The sequence below is a fragment of the Macrotis lagotis genome, chromosome 4, assembly GCF_037893015.1.
Source record: "Macrotis lagotis isolate mMagLag1 chromosome 4, bilby.v1.9.chrom.fasta, whole genome shotgun sequence".
NCBI lineage: Eukaryota > Metazoa > Chordata > Mammalia > Peramelemorphia > Peramelidae > Macrotis > Macrotis lagotis.
The window spans coordinates 29911160-29929344 of NC_133661.1; the positions used below are offsets into that span (position 1 = coordinate 29911160).

General features: G+C 35.9%; 1 protein-coding gene across 1 annotated transcript in view; it reads left to right on the forward strand.

Moving 5' to 3' along the window:
* The window catches only part of MYPN (myopalladin), a 120310-nt gene that overhangs the window by 47618 nt on the left and 54507 nt on the right, over positions 1–18185 (forward strand). The window contains 2 exon segments of the mRNA XM_074232368.1: positions 15333–15508; positions 15988–16039. Coding sequence (XP_074088469.1) covers positions 15333–15508; positions 15988–16039 — 228 coding nt within the window.

Genomic DNA, 18185 nt, shown 5'->3' on the forward strand with positions numbered 1-18185 from the left:
CATTGTATGGTATTATATTTTATTTAATTATTTATGTATTTCCCAATTACATAGTAATCTGTCTTATATTATACTTCAGGGAAGAGAAGGCTATAGATTTGATGCCTCTGGGCTACATTATATTTTACATGAAGAACTCTTCCGGGAAAATAGCATAAAAGATATTATTAAGATACATGATAAAAAAAAGTAAGATTGCCTGATGGTCTACTAAGAGCAAGATGTACCTGATGGATAACCTATGTTTTTCACTGATATCCATACATTGTTAAGAGATCTAGGGATGGCTAGGTGGCAGTGGATAGAGAACCAGCCCTGGAGTCAGGAGTACCTGAGTTCAAATCTGGCCTCAGACACTTAATAATTACCTAGCCATGTGGATTTGGGCAAGCCACTTAACCCCACTGCCTTGCAAAAAAAAAAACTAAAAAAAAAAGTCTAGGACTTGATGATATCCTCCTAATGATATACACAATTAGAAACATAAAAATATAACCAATTCCAGGAAATTCCTCTACTATCTTTATTCTGCATTGGATATACTCAGTAAAAGACTAATATCTCCAGTGGGCCAATGACCAAAGGGTCATTCAACAAAATTATCTGCATTGTTGAGTCAAGAAATCTTGTTTGAGTTTAACATATATGTAGGAAATACCTTGTTAATAGAGAGATTTTGAAATGGCATTTTACTCTACTGAATCAAATGCTTTTCTTATAGTCAGCAGACACAGTCAGGTCTTATACTCCTCTCAGGTAAAGAGTTAGTATGCTATAGAATATTGTTTGAAATGGCTTTCTGTATCCTTCTCCTATCTTCGTTAAATATATCATTGCTTTTTGTGCAAATTATCTCCATAAACATGTTGAAGACATAGGAAAGTATACATATAAGTTCATTGTTATTGATAATAATTGCCATCATTTTCCCAAATCTGGTAATATCTTCATTGATTCATCAAAGCCCCCAATTGTGTTGCTTTAGCACAGACCTCATCTATCTCTACTTGGACTTATTTGGTCACTTTTCCTATGTGTTTTGTTCATTTGTTTTTAATGCCACTTCTTTCTAATATTTCCTGTATGTCTGTAACTGAAATATTAGAACTCAAATGTTTTGACTGCAAGGTCACTGGTGAATAAAGCTATTTGGGTTTCTTTTGATTTTTGTTTTGTTTTTGCAAGGCAATGGGGTTAAGTGGCTTGCCCAAGGCTATACAACTAGGTAATTATTAAGTGTCTGAGGTTGGATTTGAATAAAGCTATCTGTTTTAGAAAACTTAATATGGGTAGCTAGGTGACCAAGTGAGTGGAGTAACAATCCTAGAGACAGGAGGACCCGAGTTCAAATTCAGATTCAGACATTTAATAATTATCTATCTGTGTGACTTTAGGCATGTTACTTAACCCCCTTTCCTTGTAGAAACCAAAAGTCACTTAACCCCTTTTTCCTTGCAAAAACAGCTCTTTTCTATTTTTTTCTGTTTGTTCTCCCTCCAGTTTCAGCCTGAAATGTTTTCAGGGTGATCCTACTTAATTTAGGACTTTTGTCAAGCTCTCATTAACTTGCTTTTTCCGTTCACTGATTCTCACAGTTTTATGTAGTAATGTTGTTCACAATCTTCTACTATCCTTCTCAGAAATATTGTTCTTTTTTGGAGATCAGTAGTTTCATGTATAAAGCAGTTACCAGCCTCTTTTGACCCTTTCATTTTCTTGGTTGATTTGTATCAGTTGACTTCCTTAGAGAACGGTGGTGATCATCTATGTGGGTATTGAAAATATTATAATTGTATGCCATATCTTCTCATTTTATTACTCTATTCTAGTATTGATTTTTATGTTTGCTCTAACAAGTTGATGATTTGATTATACAAAGAAGTTGATTTGGAATTGACTCCCACAGCAGTTACTAAATATTTTCTTCTCCTTTGTTAGATTATAGCCAATTATTTTTCTTTGCATGGAAGTTTTGGTATTTTTTGGACCGCCAAACTCTCTCCATGGAGAAATTTTGCAAGATATGTAGATATGAGGCTTCTATTTGGCCTATAATAATTTGGTTTCTTTTGGTGTTTAATCCTCAGTATTAATTTCTGAAATTATTTTTTTACCTTTTTCTCTATGCCTACCTTTGTTTGAAGTCACCAAGCATTGAATTATATTTTAATTGAAATTAGAGATCTAACTGAGTATTTCATGGAACTTCAGTGTCTGTTGGTGTGCCCTCATCAGAAAGGGTGCTGCATTTTATGAGCAAGGTAGAGTTGAAGCAGCTCAAAGACAACATGAGATGTGTAAGTTTAGAGTAAGCACCCTAGGTGTTCCCATGGACTATTTGTGCCAAATCTGTGGTAGACCATTCCGAGCTGGTATTGGTCTGATAATACAGGACAGGAACCAACCAATGTGAATATACTACAATTATCTCCATACTACTCTTTTTGCAAATGTTTATTATAAGTATTGAAAATCTAGATAATGATATGCCCCATGAAATGATGTTCCCTTTTGTTTTGGGATACATGATGAAAAAACCCTAGCAGAGTCTTTATTTGTCTCTTTATGATAGCCTGTGAGCCATCATGCCATTTCATTTCAAGTTCTTTTTGCCTGCTGATTTCGTTTATGGCAAGAATATGGATAGAATAGGGTTAGGGACTGGACCTGTAAATTTCATTAGTATAGGGAATTTCTGAGTGTGGAAATTCTACCAGTTCAAGTCAGCTCTTCTCTGCAACTTACAGTTTTAGGGCACTGAGAGGTTAGGTGACTTCTCCTGGGTACAATAACCTATACATTGTTAGGGTTAGGATCTGGAGCCAAGTCTTCCTGGTTCCAGGTACTCTACCTTAGTGTAAAGGTAAATAGTTTTTTATCAACTCCTCCACACCACTACCCCAACTTACCAGTCAGATGTCTCTACCTAGTCCTTAGAGCTAGGTGTGGTTCTGAGCTTTCCTTGGCCCAGCTGCTATCCCCATCACGGTATAGATCACCTTAGCTGTTTCCTAGGTTTGTGGTTATTGTTGTCGTTGTTCATAATTAGGGATCTGTCTCTAAAAAATATCAGTTTTGAGATGATTCAGTTCTTGTAATATGTCAACTAGTTGATCCCTGGGCAAGAATCTCACATTTGAAAGACTCTTAACCAATAAATTGTACCAACAATTCAGTTAATAATGGCCTAAAAACAACATCATACTTAAAGTTTCTTTTTCTACTCTGTCGTTGGCACTGCAGAAACTGGAAAGCACATCATAAACTGAAGGTAACTATTTTCTTTGTTTTCAAAGATTGTCATGGACAGAAATTCAAATACCTAGTGGCTAGTGATGAGACTGTATATACTTAGACTTGTCCTCAGATTGATGACATAATGTTGAGCTGGGACTGTATTACAGAACTTCCTGAAATGGTAGAAACTTCCACTGGCATAGCTTTTGAGAACTCAGGATTACAATCCATACATAATGAATTGGGGGGGGGTAACATGCAAACAACTATGTACAGACCAATTATGTGCTAGATATATTGGAGATAGTCAACAGAAGAAAGAATTAAGAGGTCAGGAATGACTTCTCATGAAAAGTGGGGATTTAGTTGAGACTTGAAGAAAGCCAAAGAAATCAAGAAAGAGAACAGTCATTTCAGGCTCAGGGGACAGCCAGAGAGAATTCCCAGAGTGAGAAGATGAAGAGTCTTGTATCACTGAAGTATGACAGTATCACTGAATTGTAGCATACATGGTAGTCTGTTGGATATTGGGAAAGGGCAGGAATGCAGAGTGTAAGAAGACTGGAAAGGTGGGAGGAGGGTCTTTGAATGTCAAATAGAAATTTTTATATTTAATCCTGAAGGTGATAGGGAGTCAATGGAATTGATTGAATAGGGGATGGCAGGGTGAAATGGTTAGACCTGTGTTTTAGGAATATAAATTTGACAACCGAGTCAACAATGGATTAGAGTGGGGAGAGACTTGTGGAAATCAGATCAAACAGCAGGCTATATTGTGAGAGTACAAGCATGAGGTGATGATCACTTGTGCATGTAGAAGAACAAATCTTAGAAAGGAGAAGGGCCACTTCATTATATGAAATAAGGGTGAAAAAAGAGATGGAAGCAAAAGGCATCTGGTGATGTGAGATAAAGAGTAGAGAAGAAGATGAGCTTTTGGCAATCAACCTCTTATTTTTCAATTAAATATGAGTCCTGGTTCTCAGTTTAGAGGATGAGGGGTAGGGGACACATAGGAGGTTTGAAGCAGGCTGAAAAAGATAAGAAGAGATTTTCTAGTAAGTGGGAGAGTAAAGGAGGTCTAAAAGGATTGCCTTACAGAAGTGAAGGCCCCCTTGGGGTTACATATCATATATTTGTGATGAACCCAGTCAGCAGTTTGTCTGATTTTCTATGGATTTATACAACAGATGGGTAGGAGCAAAGCAGAAGCTGAAAGGAGTAGCTCAAGCTAAGACATAAAAGGATAAGACAAGGGAGCAAGGCATTTAAGAGAAGAAGATGGTGTGAAGTTGGAATAGAACAATGAGACCAGTCTAACAGGAATAAAGGAGGCTGAAACCACATTAGCCAGGGTCTTGAAAGCCATCCAAGAAAACTGAGAATGTAGCAGAAAACAAGAAGCAGTGAAAGAGCATTGAAGTAAAACATAATAAAAATACATCTTTTTAATATATACTAATACTCTATCCCCATCTGTCTTGTACCTTTTGGATAAAGTAAACTCTTTCAGAGTCATGTGAAACATCTATCTCATCTCCCTAGTGTCAATAAGAAAATAACTCTCACCTCAAATTTGCCTCCTCACATTAAAATCTCCAAAAGATAATTTTTGTAAAGCTCTTTGTAAACCTTAATATACTTATATAATAGCTATTATTATTATTAGTTCACCTTGCTTTGTGTATCCATGTTTAGATATCTGATATCCTGATATCTGATATAGGTTTTATAGTTAATCCCTTTCTTGGATTTTGTTTCTTATGAATTTCTGGATGTCTAACTGTCTTTATTCTCCATATATTATGTCTTTGGCATATAATTTAGTGGAAATATTTAAGCAATTTCCTCTCTCCTCCTTCCTTTTTGATTTTAAGCTCTTTCAATTAGATTTGCAAAGTTCCAGACATATGTCTTTTTACCAGCCTTTGTTACAAGCACTTCAATTGTAGCCAAAAGTCCATCATTGTTTTATTTTAGGTACTATTTTTTTTAGCCAACTGTTCAATCTCCAAATCTGCCCTTGTTTTAGATCTCTAGTGTTGATGAAAAATGCCAGCTATATCTCTAAGGCCTTCATTTTCTTGCCTAAGACTTTAGACTATAGCTTAGAAGGGAAAAAAAAATCATTTCATTAAAGAATCTTATTTTTTTGTGTTGATGTATCCAATGTTAAAATGAAATCAAAACACTTTACAAATGGTTTCTTTAGTTTTTTTAACTTTTTTTTTTACTATGTGTTAAAAATGACCACACGATTTTATGGGACTACAGAAGAGATTATCATCAATCCCCCACAGATAAAAGGGTTTGTAGGAATTCACAGCAAATAGTTATGATTCCCTCTTTCTCCCCTCCCCCACATCTATTCTGCAAATGCTCCTCTTAAGAATGTACAGCTGGGCCAGTCAGAAGTATGTTTATTTACATGTAACCTTCTAAAGCAGTACAAATGAACTTTCAATAGAAACAAAGGAAGAAATTAGGATTGGGTATGATAATTACTGTATTACTTCTACTGCAAGAGGTCCATGATAATGGTATTTAGAGTTCATTTCCTTTCATAATCTAGCCCCTTCTATGAGGAAAATTACACTTGTAAATGACTTTTTTCTTCCACTATTTTCTTCCACTGTTTCTCTTAATTAAAACTGCATAGCCAGGAATTGGGAGTATTGTCTTAATGACTATAATAACAACTTTAATCCTTTGTATCATAACTTTTTCTTCTATTACCAATGTTTCCATACACAATTATTTCCGATGCCAGAATGTCTTTAGGGTATAATTTTCTGGACAAGAGATCTAACCTGCCCCCAAATCTCTTTTCATCCCACAAACTGAAACTGACTTATTAGGGATGAATTCTTCTTCATCTGTTGGAGATTCCCCATGTTCCAAAACATTTGATCCATTTCTTCTGTGTTTTTTGAAACTTATACATTGGGGTCAATCCTTTGGCTGTCATTACCTATTCAAGGATATTCTGAATATTTATATTCTGAAAATGCATTTATTTTACTAATGAAGGACAAAACATGAATTCATTAACATCCATCTATATATTAGTTTATTTGATGTTGACAAGGGCAAGGTGATGAAAAAGTCCGTACATGGGGCAGCTAGGTGGTGCAGTGGATAGAGTACCGGCCCTGGAGTCAGGAGTACCTGAGTTCAAATCCAGCCTCAGATCACTTAATAATTATTTAGCTGTGTGGCCTTGGGCAAGCCGTTTAACCCCATTGCCTTGAAAAAAAATCTAAAAAAAAATTTTTTAATATAAAAAAAAGGCTGTACTTAAATTAGTCAGACTAGACTGGGATGCCATACTGGGGTGAGTCAGGGTTGTGGAAGGATAATTCACCCAGGAAGAACAGCTAAACTTAATCTATTTATCAGGTTTTTCTATAACCAGTCCTCTCTAAGTGCTAATACCCTCTCATAAATCCTATCAAAGCCAAACTATTCTAGTGGATTTCTCTAAAGTTCACATTGTTCTCTACTTGGATAATACTGAGAACAGGGTGTGGAATGAAGAGATAGTTTTCTTATTATGTAACTGCCTATTGTAAGATACAGATAATAATAGCACCACCCTCCCAAGGTGAGATATTTGTAAAATGCCTTGCAAAACTCAAATCACTATCTAAATGCCATCATCATCATCATCATTATTGTTATTATTACTACTATTAGTGTGCTAACCTTTAAAATATCACCCATAATATTCAAATGGAGAAACAAACACATGATAGACCTAGAGATATGATAATATCAGATTTTTCATTTTCTTTGGTGTTTAGAGAGAACATTGAGATCTGAAAATTCGAATTCTATTGACAAAGTAGCTTCTAACCAAAAGGACACAAATAAACAAGGAATTCAAAGACACTATTGAGAAAGCTAGCATGGTTTTGAAGTGTGTAGAGACATTGTTGAACATTCAAGTGGCCAAAAGGTTTAAGGGAATTATATAGAAGAGATATTTAGGAGCCTGGAAGTAGATGGAAATATGCTTGTTTTAATACAACACATTTTAGGCAAAATTTCAAATATTACTCATCCAGTAACAAGGTTAATAAAATGGAGCCATTTTTAAACCAAGATGCAAAACTGATCTCTCTGTAAGCTTTTCCTCAGCCACCATGCCTTCCTGCTTTTCTGTCAACATGTTGTAATATGAAAGGAATGTTTGGTATGCTCTTTGAGGTTGTATTGATCCTATCTTAACATATTAATAATTATTCTATTAATAATCTTTATTAGTAATGGTCACAATAATGCATTAAAATTAGATTTTGAAATCCTGAATTAGAAGTGTCATAATATTTATCCAGGCAGCAATTCAGGTCAGAGGTAAGAAATAGCCTTAAGAGCAAGAGAGAGAGGTATGCAATTAGAGAGGACTCAGTGTCTGAGAAGTATGTCCCTCTTTGGTATATTCAACATCTTAGCTTAGTAGCTTGCCACTTAATAGCTAGTCAAATGAGCAGACCTGGACTCTATTGCCTTGGCTGACTGGAGATGGATTCTTTTCTATCATTCAGATAGGTCCCCATATTTTCCAAACCATTTGACTCATTTCTGCTTGGTTGCTTATGAATCACCTCTGGCATCCACTGCCATCCTGTGTCCTGAGAATTTAAAGCCCTAAAAACATGGCAGCCTGGGAGGCCATTCCTATGAAACCATTTTCAGACATAGAAAGGCAGGTGTTTAAGTACAATATGTTTTCACATCATCAAAATCCTTCACTATGCCTGAATAAGTTGTAATGAAATCTAGCTACTGCCTGACTTCTGTTATTTCTGAGTAGTTTATGAAAGCACTTTTCTTTGTTTTAAAACTAGAATGGTGGATGCCAGTTGTACTTTGTACCTGTCTGACTTGCATAGAAGCTAATGCTGCTATCTAGGTCAGGAAGCAAATGTTTGTGACAAAGGCTATGGGTATTTTTGTCATTCTACCTGTTCCAAGTCAAAATCCTTGTATTTATAAGAATGTTTCCACTCTAGATACAAAAAATATTTATTAACTCGGTAAGGAAGATTTTCTAAACTCAAAATGATCCTGTATAGTGTTAGCATTTTATATTTTGCATGTACTTCACATGTACTCTCTGGCTCATGTGAATTCCACAAGGCTTTATTGAGATCTGTTTTTTTTAGATTCTCTGAGCCAATTTCTTCCCTTTGTTACACCCATTTCTAAAAGTACTAGAAATACAATTAAGGAGATAAAAGGAAAAACCAGTCATCAAAACTAGCATCATCTTAGTCAAACACCATGATTCAAATGCGAGAATCTTCTAAGCAGGTGGCCTAGTCAGAGAAGGACAGGAAGAAAGATAAAGGGTAGTGTTGATGTTATGGTTGCATGTGTTCTCAGGGTGAAGAAATCATCTAATCCTGGAGCTGAGAATAGAGGGTTTGGGACACACAATATCCTGTAGCAATGATGATTAAACCTTCACTACATGAAATAGTGTGTATTGACTATAATCTACCATTAACTATTTATTATGCAATTCCTAGATGTCCACTAATGTTGTAGGCATTGTGAAATATATAGAAGTGAGATACTATTCATGATCTGAAGAAGACTGCAGTTAAGAATCAGAGACTTCTAAAATTGAAAAGAACCTTAGCAGTCATGGAAAAGATCTGTTGACTCCTTGCCTTCAGGATAATTTATGAACTCTTCTACTTTGCTTTTAAAATTCATTACAGTCTGGTTCCATTCTCACTTTACAAGTTTGCCAAAAATTTCCCATCATATTAGACCTCTTTCTCATTTTATTCCTTTCTTCTCACACTAAGGAAGTCTGGCTTCCCCTCAAGATACTGCATCCCTGGCTTCCCTTGCCATTATGAACTATTCCTTCTCTCTTGTCCCTTTACCCAAAGGACAAGAAGATTGAATGGGCATATTTCTTGTACCTCACTACTACTTCTAGACTCTCCCTCTACCACCTATCACTCAGTAGCCTCTTTTCCTTTAAGAATTGCTCCATCCTTGGGGTGGCTAGGTGGTGCAGTGGATCAAGCCCCAGTCCTGGAGTCAGAAGGACCTGAGTTCAATCCAGCCTCAGACACTTAATTACCTAGCAGTGTGACCTTGGGCAAGTCACTTAACCTCTTTGCCTTGCAAAAAGAATTAAAAAAGAATTGCTCCATCCAGACTGATCTCCCTATCTAGACTCTTGTAGCCAATCTCTTTTGTCATCTAAAACATTCTTTCCCTTTCTCAAGGAGTTCAGTACCTGATTCAGTCCACCCCAAACCCTGCCCTTTTGGTTGGAGACTTCAATTTATATGTTGATGTCCTTCCAAATATCCTTGATTTCCTTGATCTCTACCCTCACTGCTGCCAATCACAGGTTATATTCTTACTTTAACTGTAGCATTATAGATTCTACTCCAGCCCCTTATTTTATCTCTGTATGTGTCTTTCTATTTCAAGTGTGTTTCTTGTAAACATATTGTAGGATTCTATTTATTTGTGTTTTAGAAGTGAGTTCTTCCATTCACACTAACAGTTAGATTGCTGTGTTTCCCTACATCTTATTCTCTTCCTTTTTTTTTTTTTAATCCTGCCCCCTCCTCAGAAGTCTGTTTTGGTTCTGACCACTATGTCTTAATGTTCCTTCATTCTTATCATCCTTTCTCCTACTATTTCTCCATTTGGTAAGATGAATTTCTATACCCAACTGTATGGATATCTATGTTCTTCCCTTGAGCCAGTTCACATGAGAGTGAGGTTCATGTCTTAAGCACTTCCCTTTCCTCCTTTTCCTCCCTCATTGTAAAACTCTTCCTTGGTCACTTCTTTCATGTGAGATAATTTTATCTATTCTTCCTCTCCTGTCCCCCTTCTCATAGTACATTACTCTTTCTCACCTTTCCATTCTTCTTTGAGATCACCCCAACATAATAGACTCACATTCATCCACTTGCTCCAAGTAGATTCCTTTTAACTGCCCTAACGATGATACATTCTTAGTGTCATTTTCCCATATAGGGAATATACCAAACTGTTTATTCTTCTTTTTTCACAATTTTCTTGCATTGCCCTCGTTTCCAATTTTACCTCTTTCTTATTTTATTAAAAAATATTTTTTGCTCTTTTTGATTTCTTTCTTTAGCTCTTTTAGAATTCTATTGAACTCATGTCCAAACTGAATTTTTTAATTTTATTTTTTCAATTACATGTTATGAATGTTTATCAACATTCATCCACTTACATATTTATGTTACACATTTTTCTACCATCCTCCTTTTTACCCCCCCTCCCATCAGTGGCAAACAGTCTGGTAAAAGTTGTGCATGTACATTTATGTTTGACATATGTTTACATATTAATTATTTTGTCTATGAGGAATTAGAACTAAGGGAAAAGAAAGAAAACTATGGAATAGGAATTAAAAATATAGGAGCAGTTTTTAAACAGTGAACATAGTATCCATTCAGATTCTGTGGGGTTTTTTGGTTTGTTTGTTGGTTGGTATTTCCCTTTTTTCCATCTGGATGTGGACAAACTGTATTTTTCTTTGAGACATTGCTTAGATTTTTTTTTAAGTCATCTTCTCAGTTTGTGTCTTGAGCTTTTCTATCATCACAATAGTTTTTCATGGTCATGTTATTTGTTGTTCTTGTTTGCTCATGTTTTCCAGTCTACTTCTTGACTTTGTACTTTATGTTAGGGTTGAGTTCAACTTACCTATATGAGGGATGGCTACTCTGAGCTTTATTCTATGTCCTTCTGCTACTTTCACAGTTAGGTCTAGGGATCTGTAAATTTTTCAGACTTCCAAAGCAATATAATCCAGGGAATAGTATTGACCTCCTGGTCTTTGCTCTAGTCTTTAGTCAGTTAGGGCCCCTACTCATTCTCTATTGTAATTGCTCCCCCTACCCTGGAACTATGATCTAGAATTGGGTACTAGGCAACAAAGTTGTTAAGTAACACCTGATCCTATAAGTAGTGCTGACACAGAGGTCCTCAAGAATCTCTTGGTTTATGTTCCTATATGCCATGTGCACCCGATAGCTGTCAAACTGTATATGATATGCCTCTATTACAAAATGTTAGAGTAGTCATTCTCTCCCTCCACCACTCATTTCCATCTTATTAGAATTATCCCAGAGTTCTAGACTTTAAAAATCTTTTGGGGCTGCTGCTGCTACTGCTATGCCTCCCTGACTCTAAAGCCCTCACCTGATTATTACTTCTTCCGTGTTATGTATCCAGTCATTCCCCATTTCATTGTCTGTAGACCTCTTTCTGACCTCTTAAGTGTCCCTGAGCTGGAAAAATGTGATTTTTTTTTTAGGTTTTTTTTTTTTGCAAGGCAAATGGGGTTAAGTGGCTTGCCCAAGGCCACACAGCTAGGTAATTATTGAGTGTCTGAGACCGGATTTGAACCCAGGGACTCCTGACTCCAGGGTCGGTGCTTTATCCACTGCACCACCTAGCCACCCCAAAATGTGACTTCTTGATGGTGAATCTACTCAGAATTAAGTTTGACACATTTTTAAAAATTATTTAGAGGAGTGGGTTGCGAGAGTTCAGAAAAAATGCTCACTTTACTACCTTGGCTCTGCCTCTATAGTTATACTCTTAATCTCATCATGATCCTGTTATGACCCACCTCCATAATCCACAACCAAAATTTTTTCCAGTTTTTCCATTTACCTCACCTATTCTTTCCTTACCAAACCTCAGTCCTCAATTACTCCCACTCTCTTCTTTTTCTATTTCAATCCATATGCTATTGAATTCACTGCAGAAAGTCATATAAACTTGGTGATTGAGTCCACACATTTATGTTATATAGTTTCAATTAATCTCATAGATCAACCCACCAATACTTATCTTTTCTCCCTTGCCACCTACGTCATCTCTTTCCCACCCTGAAGTGGAACAATTTGGCTCTCTACACTGGATAAACTGAAGCCATTCATCCCAAGATAAAAACAAAAAAGTACCTCCTCAACGTCTTTACAGTCTAATGGGGAATGGTCTTCTTTTGGGGGAGGGTGTTTTTGCAAGGCAATGGGGTTAAGTGACTTGCCCAAGTTCACAGCTCCTTAATGGAGACTACTTTCATGCCACTCTCTTATGGCTTGGTTTTGAGCCCTTCAACATTCTTGTCTCTTTCCCCTGGACATATTTGTCTATATATTTTATTAACAATAACACAATATTCACAATCAGATCAGACTAGGGCAGACTGCAACCAGATTACTATCTGCCTTGCTCTGGACACTATAATTCTGTTAGTCTCAAATCTTGTTAGCTTTTTGGTTGTTATCTCACACTGTTGGTACATATTAAGCTTGTGATTTACCAAAACATTCATTTTTTCTCATAAACTGTTGTCTCATCATGTTTATCCCTTCTGAAATTATGCAATTTTTAATTCCAAATGCAAGACATTGTGTTTTCCCTATTAAATTACTTAAATATAGTTACTAAATATGGCCCAGCCTTCCAGCTTAAGGATCTTTTTGGATGATAGTTTGGCCATCTAATGTGGCATCAAACTTCAAGTGATCTGTCTTCCACAAATGGGATGAGAGTGCCATCTCTGCTTTCGTCTAAATAGTAATAAAAGTGTTGAACAAAATAGGGTTAATGACAGAGCCCTGCCAACATACCACTAGCTGGGAGACAGTCCTTAGCTTAACCCTAGGTCATTATATCATATGTAGCCCATGACTAAAGTAAGAATTTAGAAAAGGAAGAGATCACTGAGGACTAGAAAGATTCACAAAGGAAGCAAGGCTTGATGTGAGATCTGAGCTTAGCCTTAAAGGTAGGCTCTGCCTAGGCAAAGAGGAAAGACATTCCATATCAGAGAAATGTAAGGCATATATATAAGAATGAGGAAAGCATGTTTATGGACATTAAGGAGTGTGTACATTGGGAAATGAAGTTCAGTCATTGGGAAAACAGACCAAAATCATTGATTTTGACTTTTTTTTGAGACCTTGTAAGTCTCCTCTTACACAAGTAGGATTTGTAGTGGCCATTCACAGACCTGATCCCACTACCAATAACCCAGTGGTTCCTTGATCACCATGTTCGTACCAGATTAGCTTATCACACTACAACTCACAACTCCTGGGCTCAAGTGATCCACCAACCTTAGTCTCCCTCAATAGTAGCCTTTGGAAATTTTGATTTTCATAAATATTTATTAGATTTCCATTTTTTAAATTTGAGAAAATCATTAATGGCTCAGAATTAGTTTGTACAAGTGAACCTTAATCAGGACTAAAATTCAAACTCTTTGACACATTGATTTGATTATACCACATTCTGAATCAATAATATACACTTTTTGTGCATATCTATTTATCAACCTAAGAGTAGATATTGTGATTTTTAAAATCAGCCACTTAAAACTGCACTAAGACATTTGGGACAGCCAATAACAAATACTTTCTATGCCTTAACATATTATGTCACATAGGGACCTTAAGTTCTACTATCCATATTCAGGTTGTGCTTTTTATTTTATAAACTTAAAAGTTAGATCTTAAGAGCTAAGCTTTAATGGCTTAAAAGTGCACATTTGGGACACTAACTACTTCAGACTCATCACAGTCTCCTAAGTAGTTATGAGAACTATCATAAACTCAGTCTTACAGAAAAAGAAACAACAGTTTAGAGAGGTTTAGTGACTTACCAGGATCACACCACCATGAAGTGTCAGAGTTAAGATTCAAAGATCGGTCTATGAATACATCCTTCTATTAATTAAAATAGACTGGTTCCGTTGAGTTGGAGACAATAGTAACCTGAGTCCCTGACCTATGGGACTTCCCTGAACTATGCCCTCAAATCAAGTAATTTTATGAGTCTATAGTGTATGTAGGGATGGAGAGATCAATTGTAGCCAGTACTATCTAGTAAGCATGATTTTTTTAAATGATCATAAAAATTCACTGAAGTAAATAAATCTAAGCAAATAGATATCCCTCAAACAAACTTAATTTAAAAATAAAACTCTGAGTGTGCAAGAGAATCTTGTTTGTAAAAATACAGGCAAGATTTCTACAGGTAAAGAAGGGGGAAAGGAAGGTCTTTTAAAGAGGAAGTTAGAGCATGTTTCATAGGGAAGGAGCTAGAGGTGGGTAACAGATTTAAAAAAGCATGTGAAAGGGGTAGCAACTACTAGATCAACATCTTAGGAGGGAATCAATGGAGGGATATGCCTTAGAGGAAAATGGTAGAATATATCCATGGCCCAGTTTCAAAGTCTGGGAGCCAAGGCCAAGAGGAAACACTTGAAGTGCTGGTCCAGTGGAATGAAGACTGGATTTGGAGTCAGACCTTGTGTGAACTTGAGCAAATCATTTGATCTTTCTGGGTCTGTTTTTTCCATCAATAAAATGAAAAATTTGGACTACATTACAGGTTCTTAACCTTCTCTGTGTCTTAGACCTCCTTTAGCAACCTGGTAAAACCTACGTATCTCTTCTCAGAATATTTTAAATGAATAAAATAAAATAGATTACAATATTTTGAAATAAAGCTATGTTTTCCCCTCCAAGTTTCTAAATTCCTTGAAATCTGTCCATGGACCACAGATTAAGAACCCCTGAAGTTCTCCCTGATCTCAATCTATGATCCTTCAGCGAGGTGCAAGTTCCTGCATTTTAATAGCTTCACATTTGATCAGGATTCCATTGGGGTTTTTAAGAATTTAATAGTTTCCCACACTATGTACACTTTTGACTTTTATATTATATATATTATATATATATATGTATATTATCAAAAAGTCCTTTTTCATTGCTGAAAATAAAGCCCTTGAGATTATTTGGAGAGTTAATCCATCCTTTAATTTGCTTGTTTTTTGAGCCTTCTTTAGGACTTGTGCTAACCTTAAAAGGAGGAACTTTTTAATTCTATAAGCAACTTATCCTCATGGTATCAATGCTATATAATTGAGCACTCTCTCTTTATGACCATAATAAACCATCAATGATCAATCCAACTGTTGAGTGTTTTGATTTCTAGTTGATCTTGCCCCAAGAGTCCCTTCTTCTGGGCCCTATAACAGGAATCCCTCTCTTCTCTCACAGGTGGTACTGTGAAGGGAAGGAGCTGGAAAACTCCCCTGATGTTCAAATCACCAGAGTAGGAAACTTGCATTCGCTGACCATCACTGAAGCCTTTGAGGATGACACAGGACGTTACTCGTGTTTTGCTTCCAACATCTATGGAACAGATTCAACTTCTGCAGAAATTTATATAGAAGGTAAAAAAAAAATGAGCACAGGTTTTCATCAGGCAGGGATAGTGAGTTTTACAATATTATTCAACATGAGAGAGGTTATTCTGGTTTATTGAATTTCTGGTTTAAGATTTGTTTTTGTTTTTTTAATCCTCTAAATTTTTAGAGAGATTTCTCTAAAACCCTGGACTTTCTCTAGGGATTGCTCTTTAACAACTAGTCTTTTTGGAAATCTCTGACCTCACCTCATCAGAAGTTTTTTTCTGGGATACCAATATATTTTCCAGGCCATAGGTCTTGGAAGAATATCCTGAGGCCCCAAGCATTTCTCCACGTAGAGCCACATTGCACCAGAGGTCAGACCTGAAACCAGGTTTTCCTGAACTCAAAGCCTGCTTTCTCTCTTCTGTCTTTTTGTTTAATAAATATAGATCTTAAATTGCTTGTAAATCAATTTAAGAAATTAGAATAAAAATCTCATGTCTCTCTTCTCCCTTTCCCAGGTGCTTCATCATCTGATTCAGACGGGGACATTAACAAGGAAGATATGAATCGGTAATGCTAATTAAATTGATTTTTGAAACTTTTCATTTTGTTGACTAGAAGCTTGTGCCTTACCTTTTATGCAGTCTTTTTTAAAACTATAAATTGATTCATTCTTAGTTTGGGGGGATTTTTTAAACCTCAGATAGAATTTAAAATCTGGAATTTTGTGGATAAGAGATTAAGGAAGGTTTGTAACTGCACGGACTCAAAAGAAAGGGTTAGGCTGAATTAAGTGAACAAACGATGCATCAGCTGTGTTTTCTTTTCCCTTGGCTTAGCTGCCAGACTAATATCAATATTTCCTCTATAAGACAAATAGCAATAAAAATACAAAGTATACAAGAGAAAACAAATGATCTTTATATTGCAACGGCTTGATATTTCTGGATTAAGCAAGAACCAAAAATGACTCTAAGTCACTCAGAAAATCTTGATTTATGATATGTGATCTTAGACAAGACAATGAATTTCTCTTGCTATCAATTTCCTCATCTGAAAAAAATGAGGGGATTAATGAAGAAGATCCCTAAGTCATTTCCAGCCTGAAAATCTGTAACTATGGGATTTACATTCATTTGGAGCAATTTTACTCCAACAATGTGGTCAATCAAAAGACCTGAAGGTTTTAGAATGATTTCATTACTAAATACCTCATTATTAATTACCAACACTCCCTAGTTAGCAGTATGACTTTGGAAAAAGAGAGGCAAAAGGGAATAAAAAATAGGGTTGCTTCTCACTGTACTACATTTGCTGTCAATACTCTCTCTCTCTATATATATATATATATGTATATATATATACATATAAAGAGTTATTTTAGCTAAACTTCAATTTTTTATTCTACAAAATAGAAATAATACCAGTCATTCTATCTCATAGAAATGAAAGAAAGAGAATGGAAATGCTTTTATATTAAAAATGCACAAATACTAAGGTTTTATTTTAAGTTTTGCACTGAGTCACATCAACAGCAGTCTTGCCCTGGTGCCTCACTGTGACATGATGAAAAGGGAGTCAATTGAAGAACTTTCAAAATGAGGTTTAAAAATGTTTTTGGAAAATCTTTTTGAGATGGTCTAGTTTTGGATTCAAATGTGACAAATTCACGAAAGCACCAATTCTAACCCACATGTATTTGGGGGCAAAAAACAGTTTTTTTTTAAAAAAAAATATTGCTATGGATAGCAGAAGTTAAGGGAGAGAGTAGCAGTAGCAGCAGCAGCAGCAGTTGCCATGAGAGAATGAGCAGGAAGGAAAGGTATAGAGACACGAGAGGTTACCTGGCATCATATATCACATGCTGCTGCCTGGTGCCTCCCTGATATGGGAGAAAGAGAAACAATTCAAGTCAAAGAGATTCCTGCAACAGGCAGACCATCACCAATAGTCCTGTTTCCTGGTAATCAGGTCATGGGATGGAATAGCTCTAGGAAAGGCAAGTGGGAAGGATGCCTAGCACAACATATCCCTCATTAAAATAAACATAATTGTGCAAGTCAACTATATTATAACTATAATATCCTTAGGCTAAAAATGAAATAACAGAGTTTTATAAATGACGTTTTATTCTCTGGGTTCTTACCAAAAACCCATGAGTGGATAGGCATCCTTACAAATGCCAACCCAGAATTAAATGAACAATCAATATTTATAGAATTTAAACAAAAAACCATAAAATTTTGGCAGTCAACCAATCAGGCTATACATTTGTGCATAAAGTATAATTGATTACTTTATGATTCTCTAACCCATCCATAAGATCTGTTCCATGTCATAATTGTCAAAGATTCAATTAGCAACAGGACTACTGTCTCTTCTTCTGATTTGATATTAGATGTGATATAGACGTATAAAACATTAGAGTTTCTCCCTTTCCAAAATGTCATAAATATTAGAATTTATTCAGGTTCTTATCTAGATAACCAGAGCAGTTTCCTGCCTTCTCAGGCTGATCTTGACTCTGATTGTTTACACAACTTGAAAATCAAACTTACAAATGCATTTAGAGGGGGACTAAGCTTTTTCACACATACAGAACCTGCCTTCAGATTTATAACAGTAGAAAGAGACCTTATGGAGGGCAGAGGCCAACATTCCAAACTTACAAACCTCAAGCAGAGACTGAGAGAACATTTTTTATAAGAAATATCAA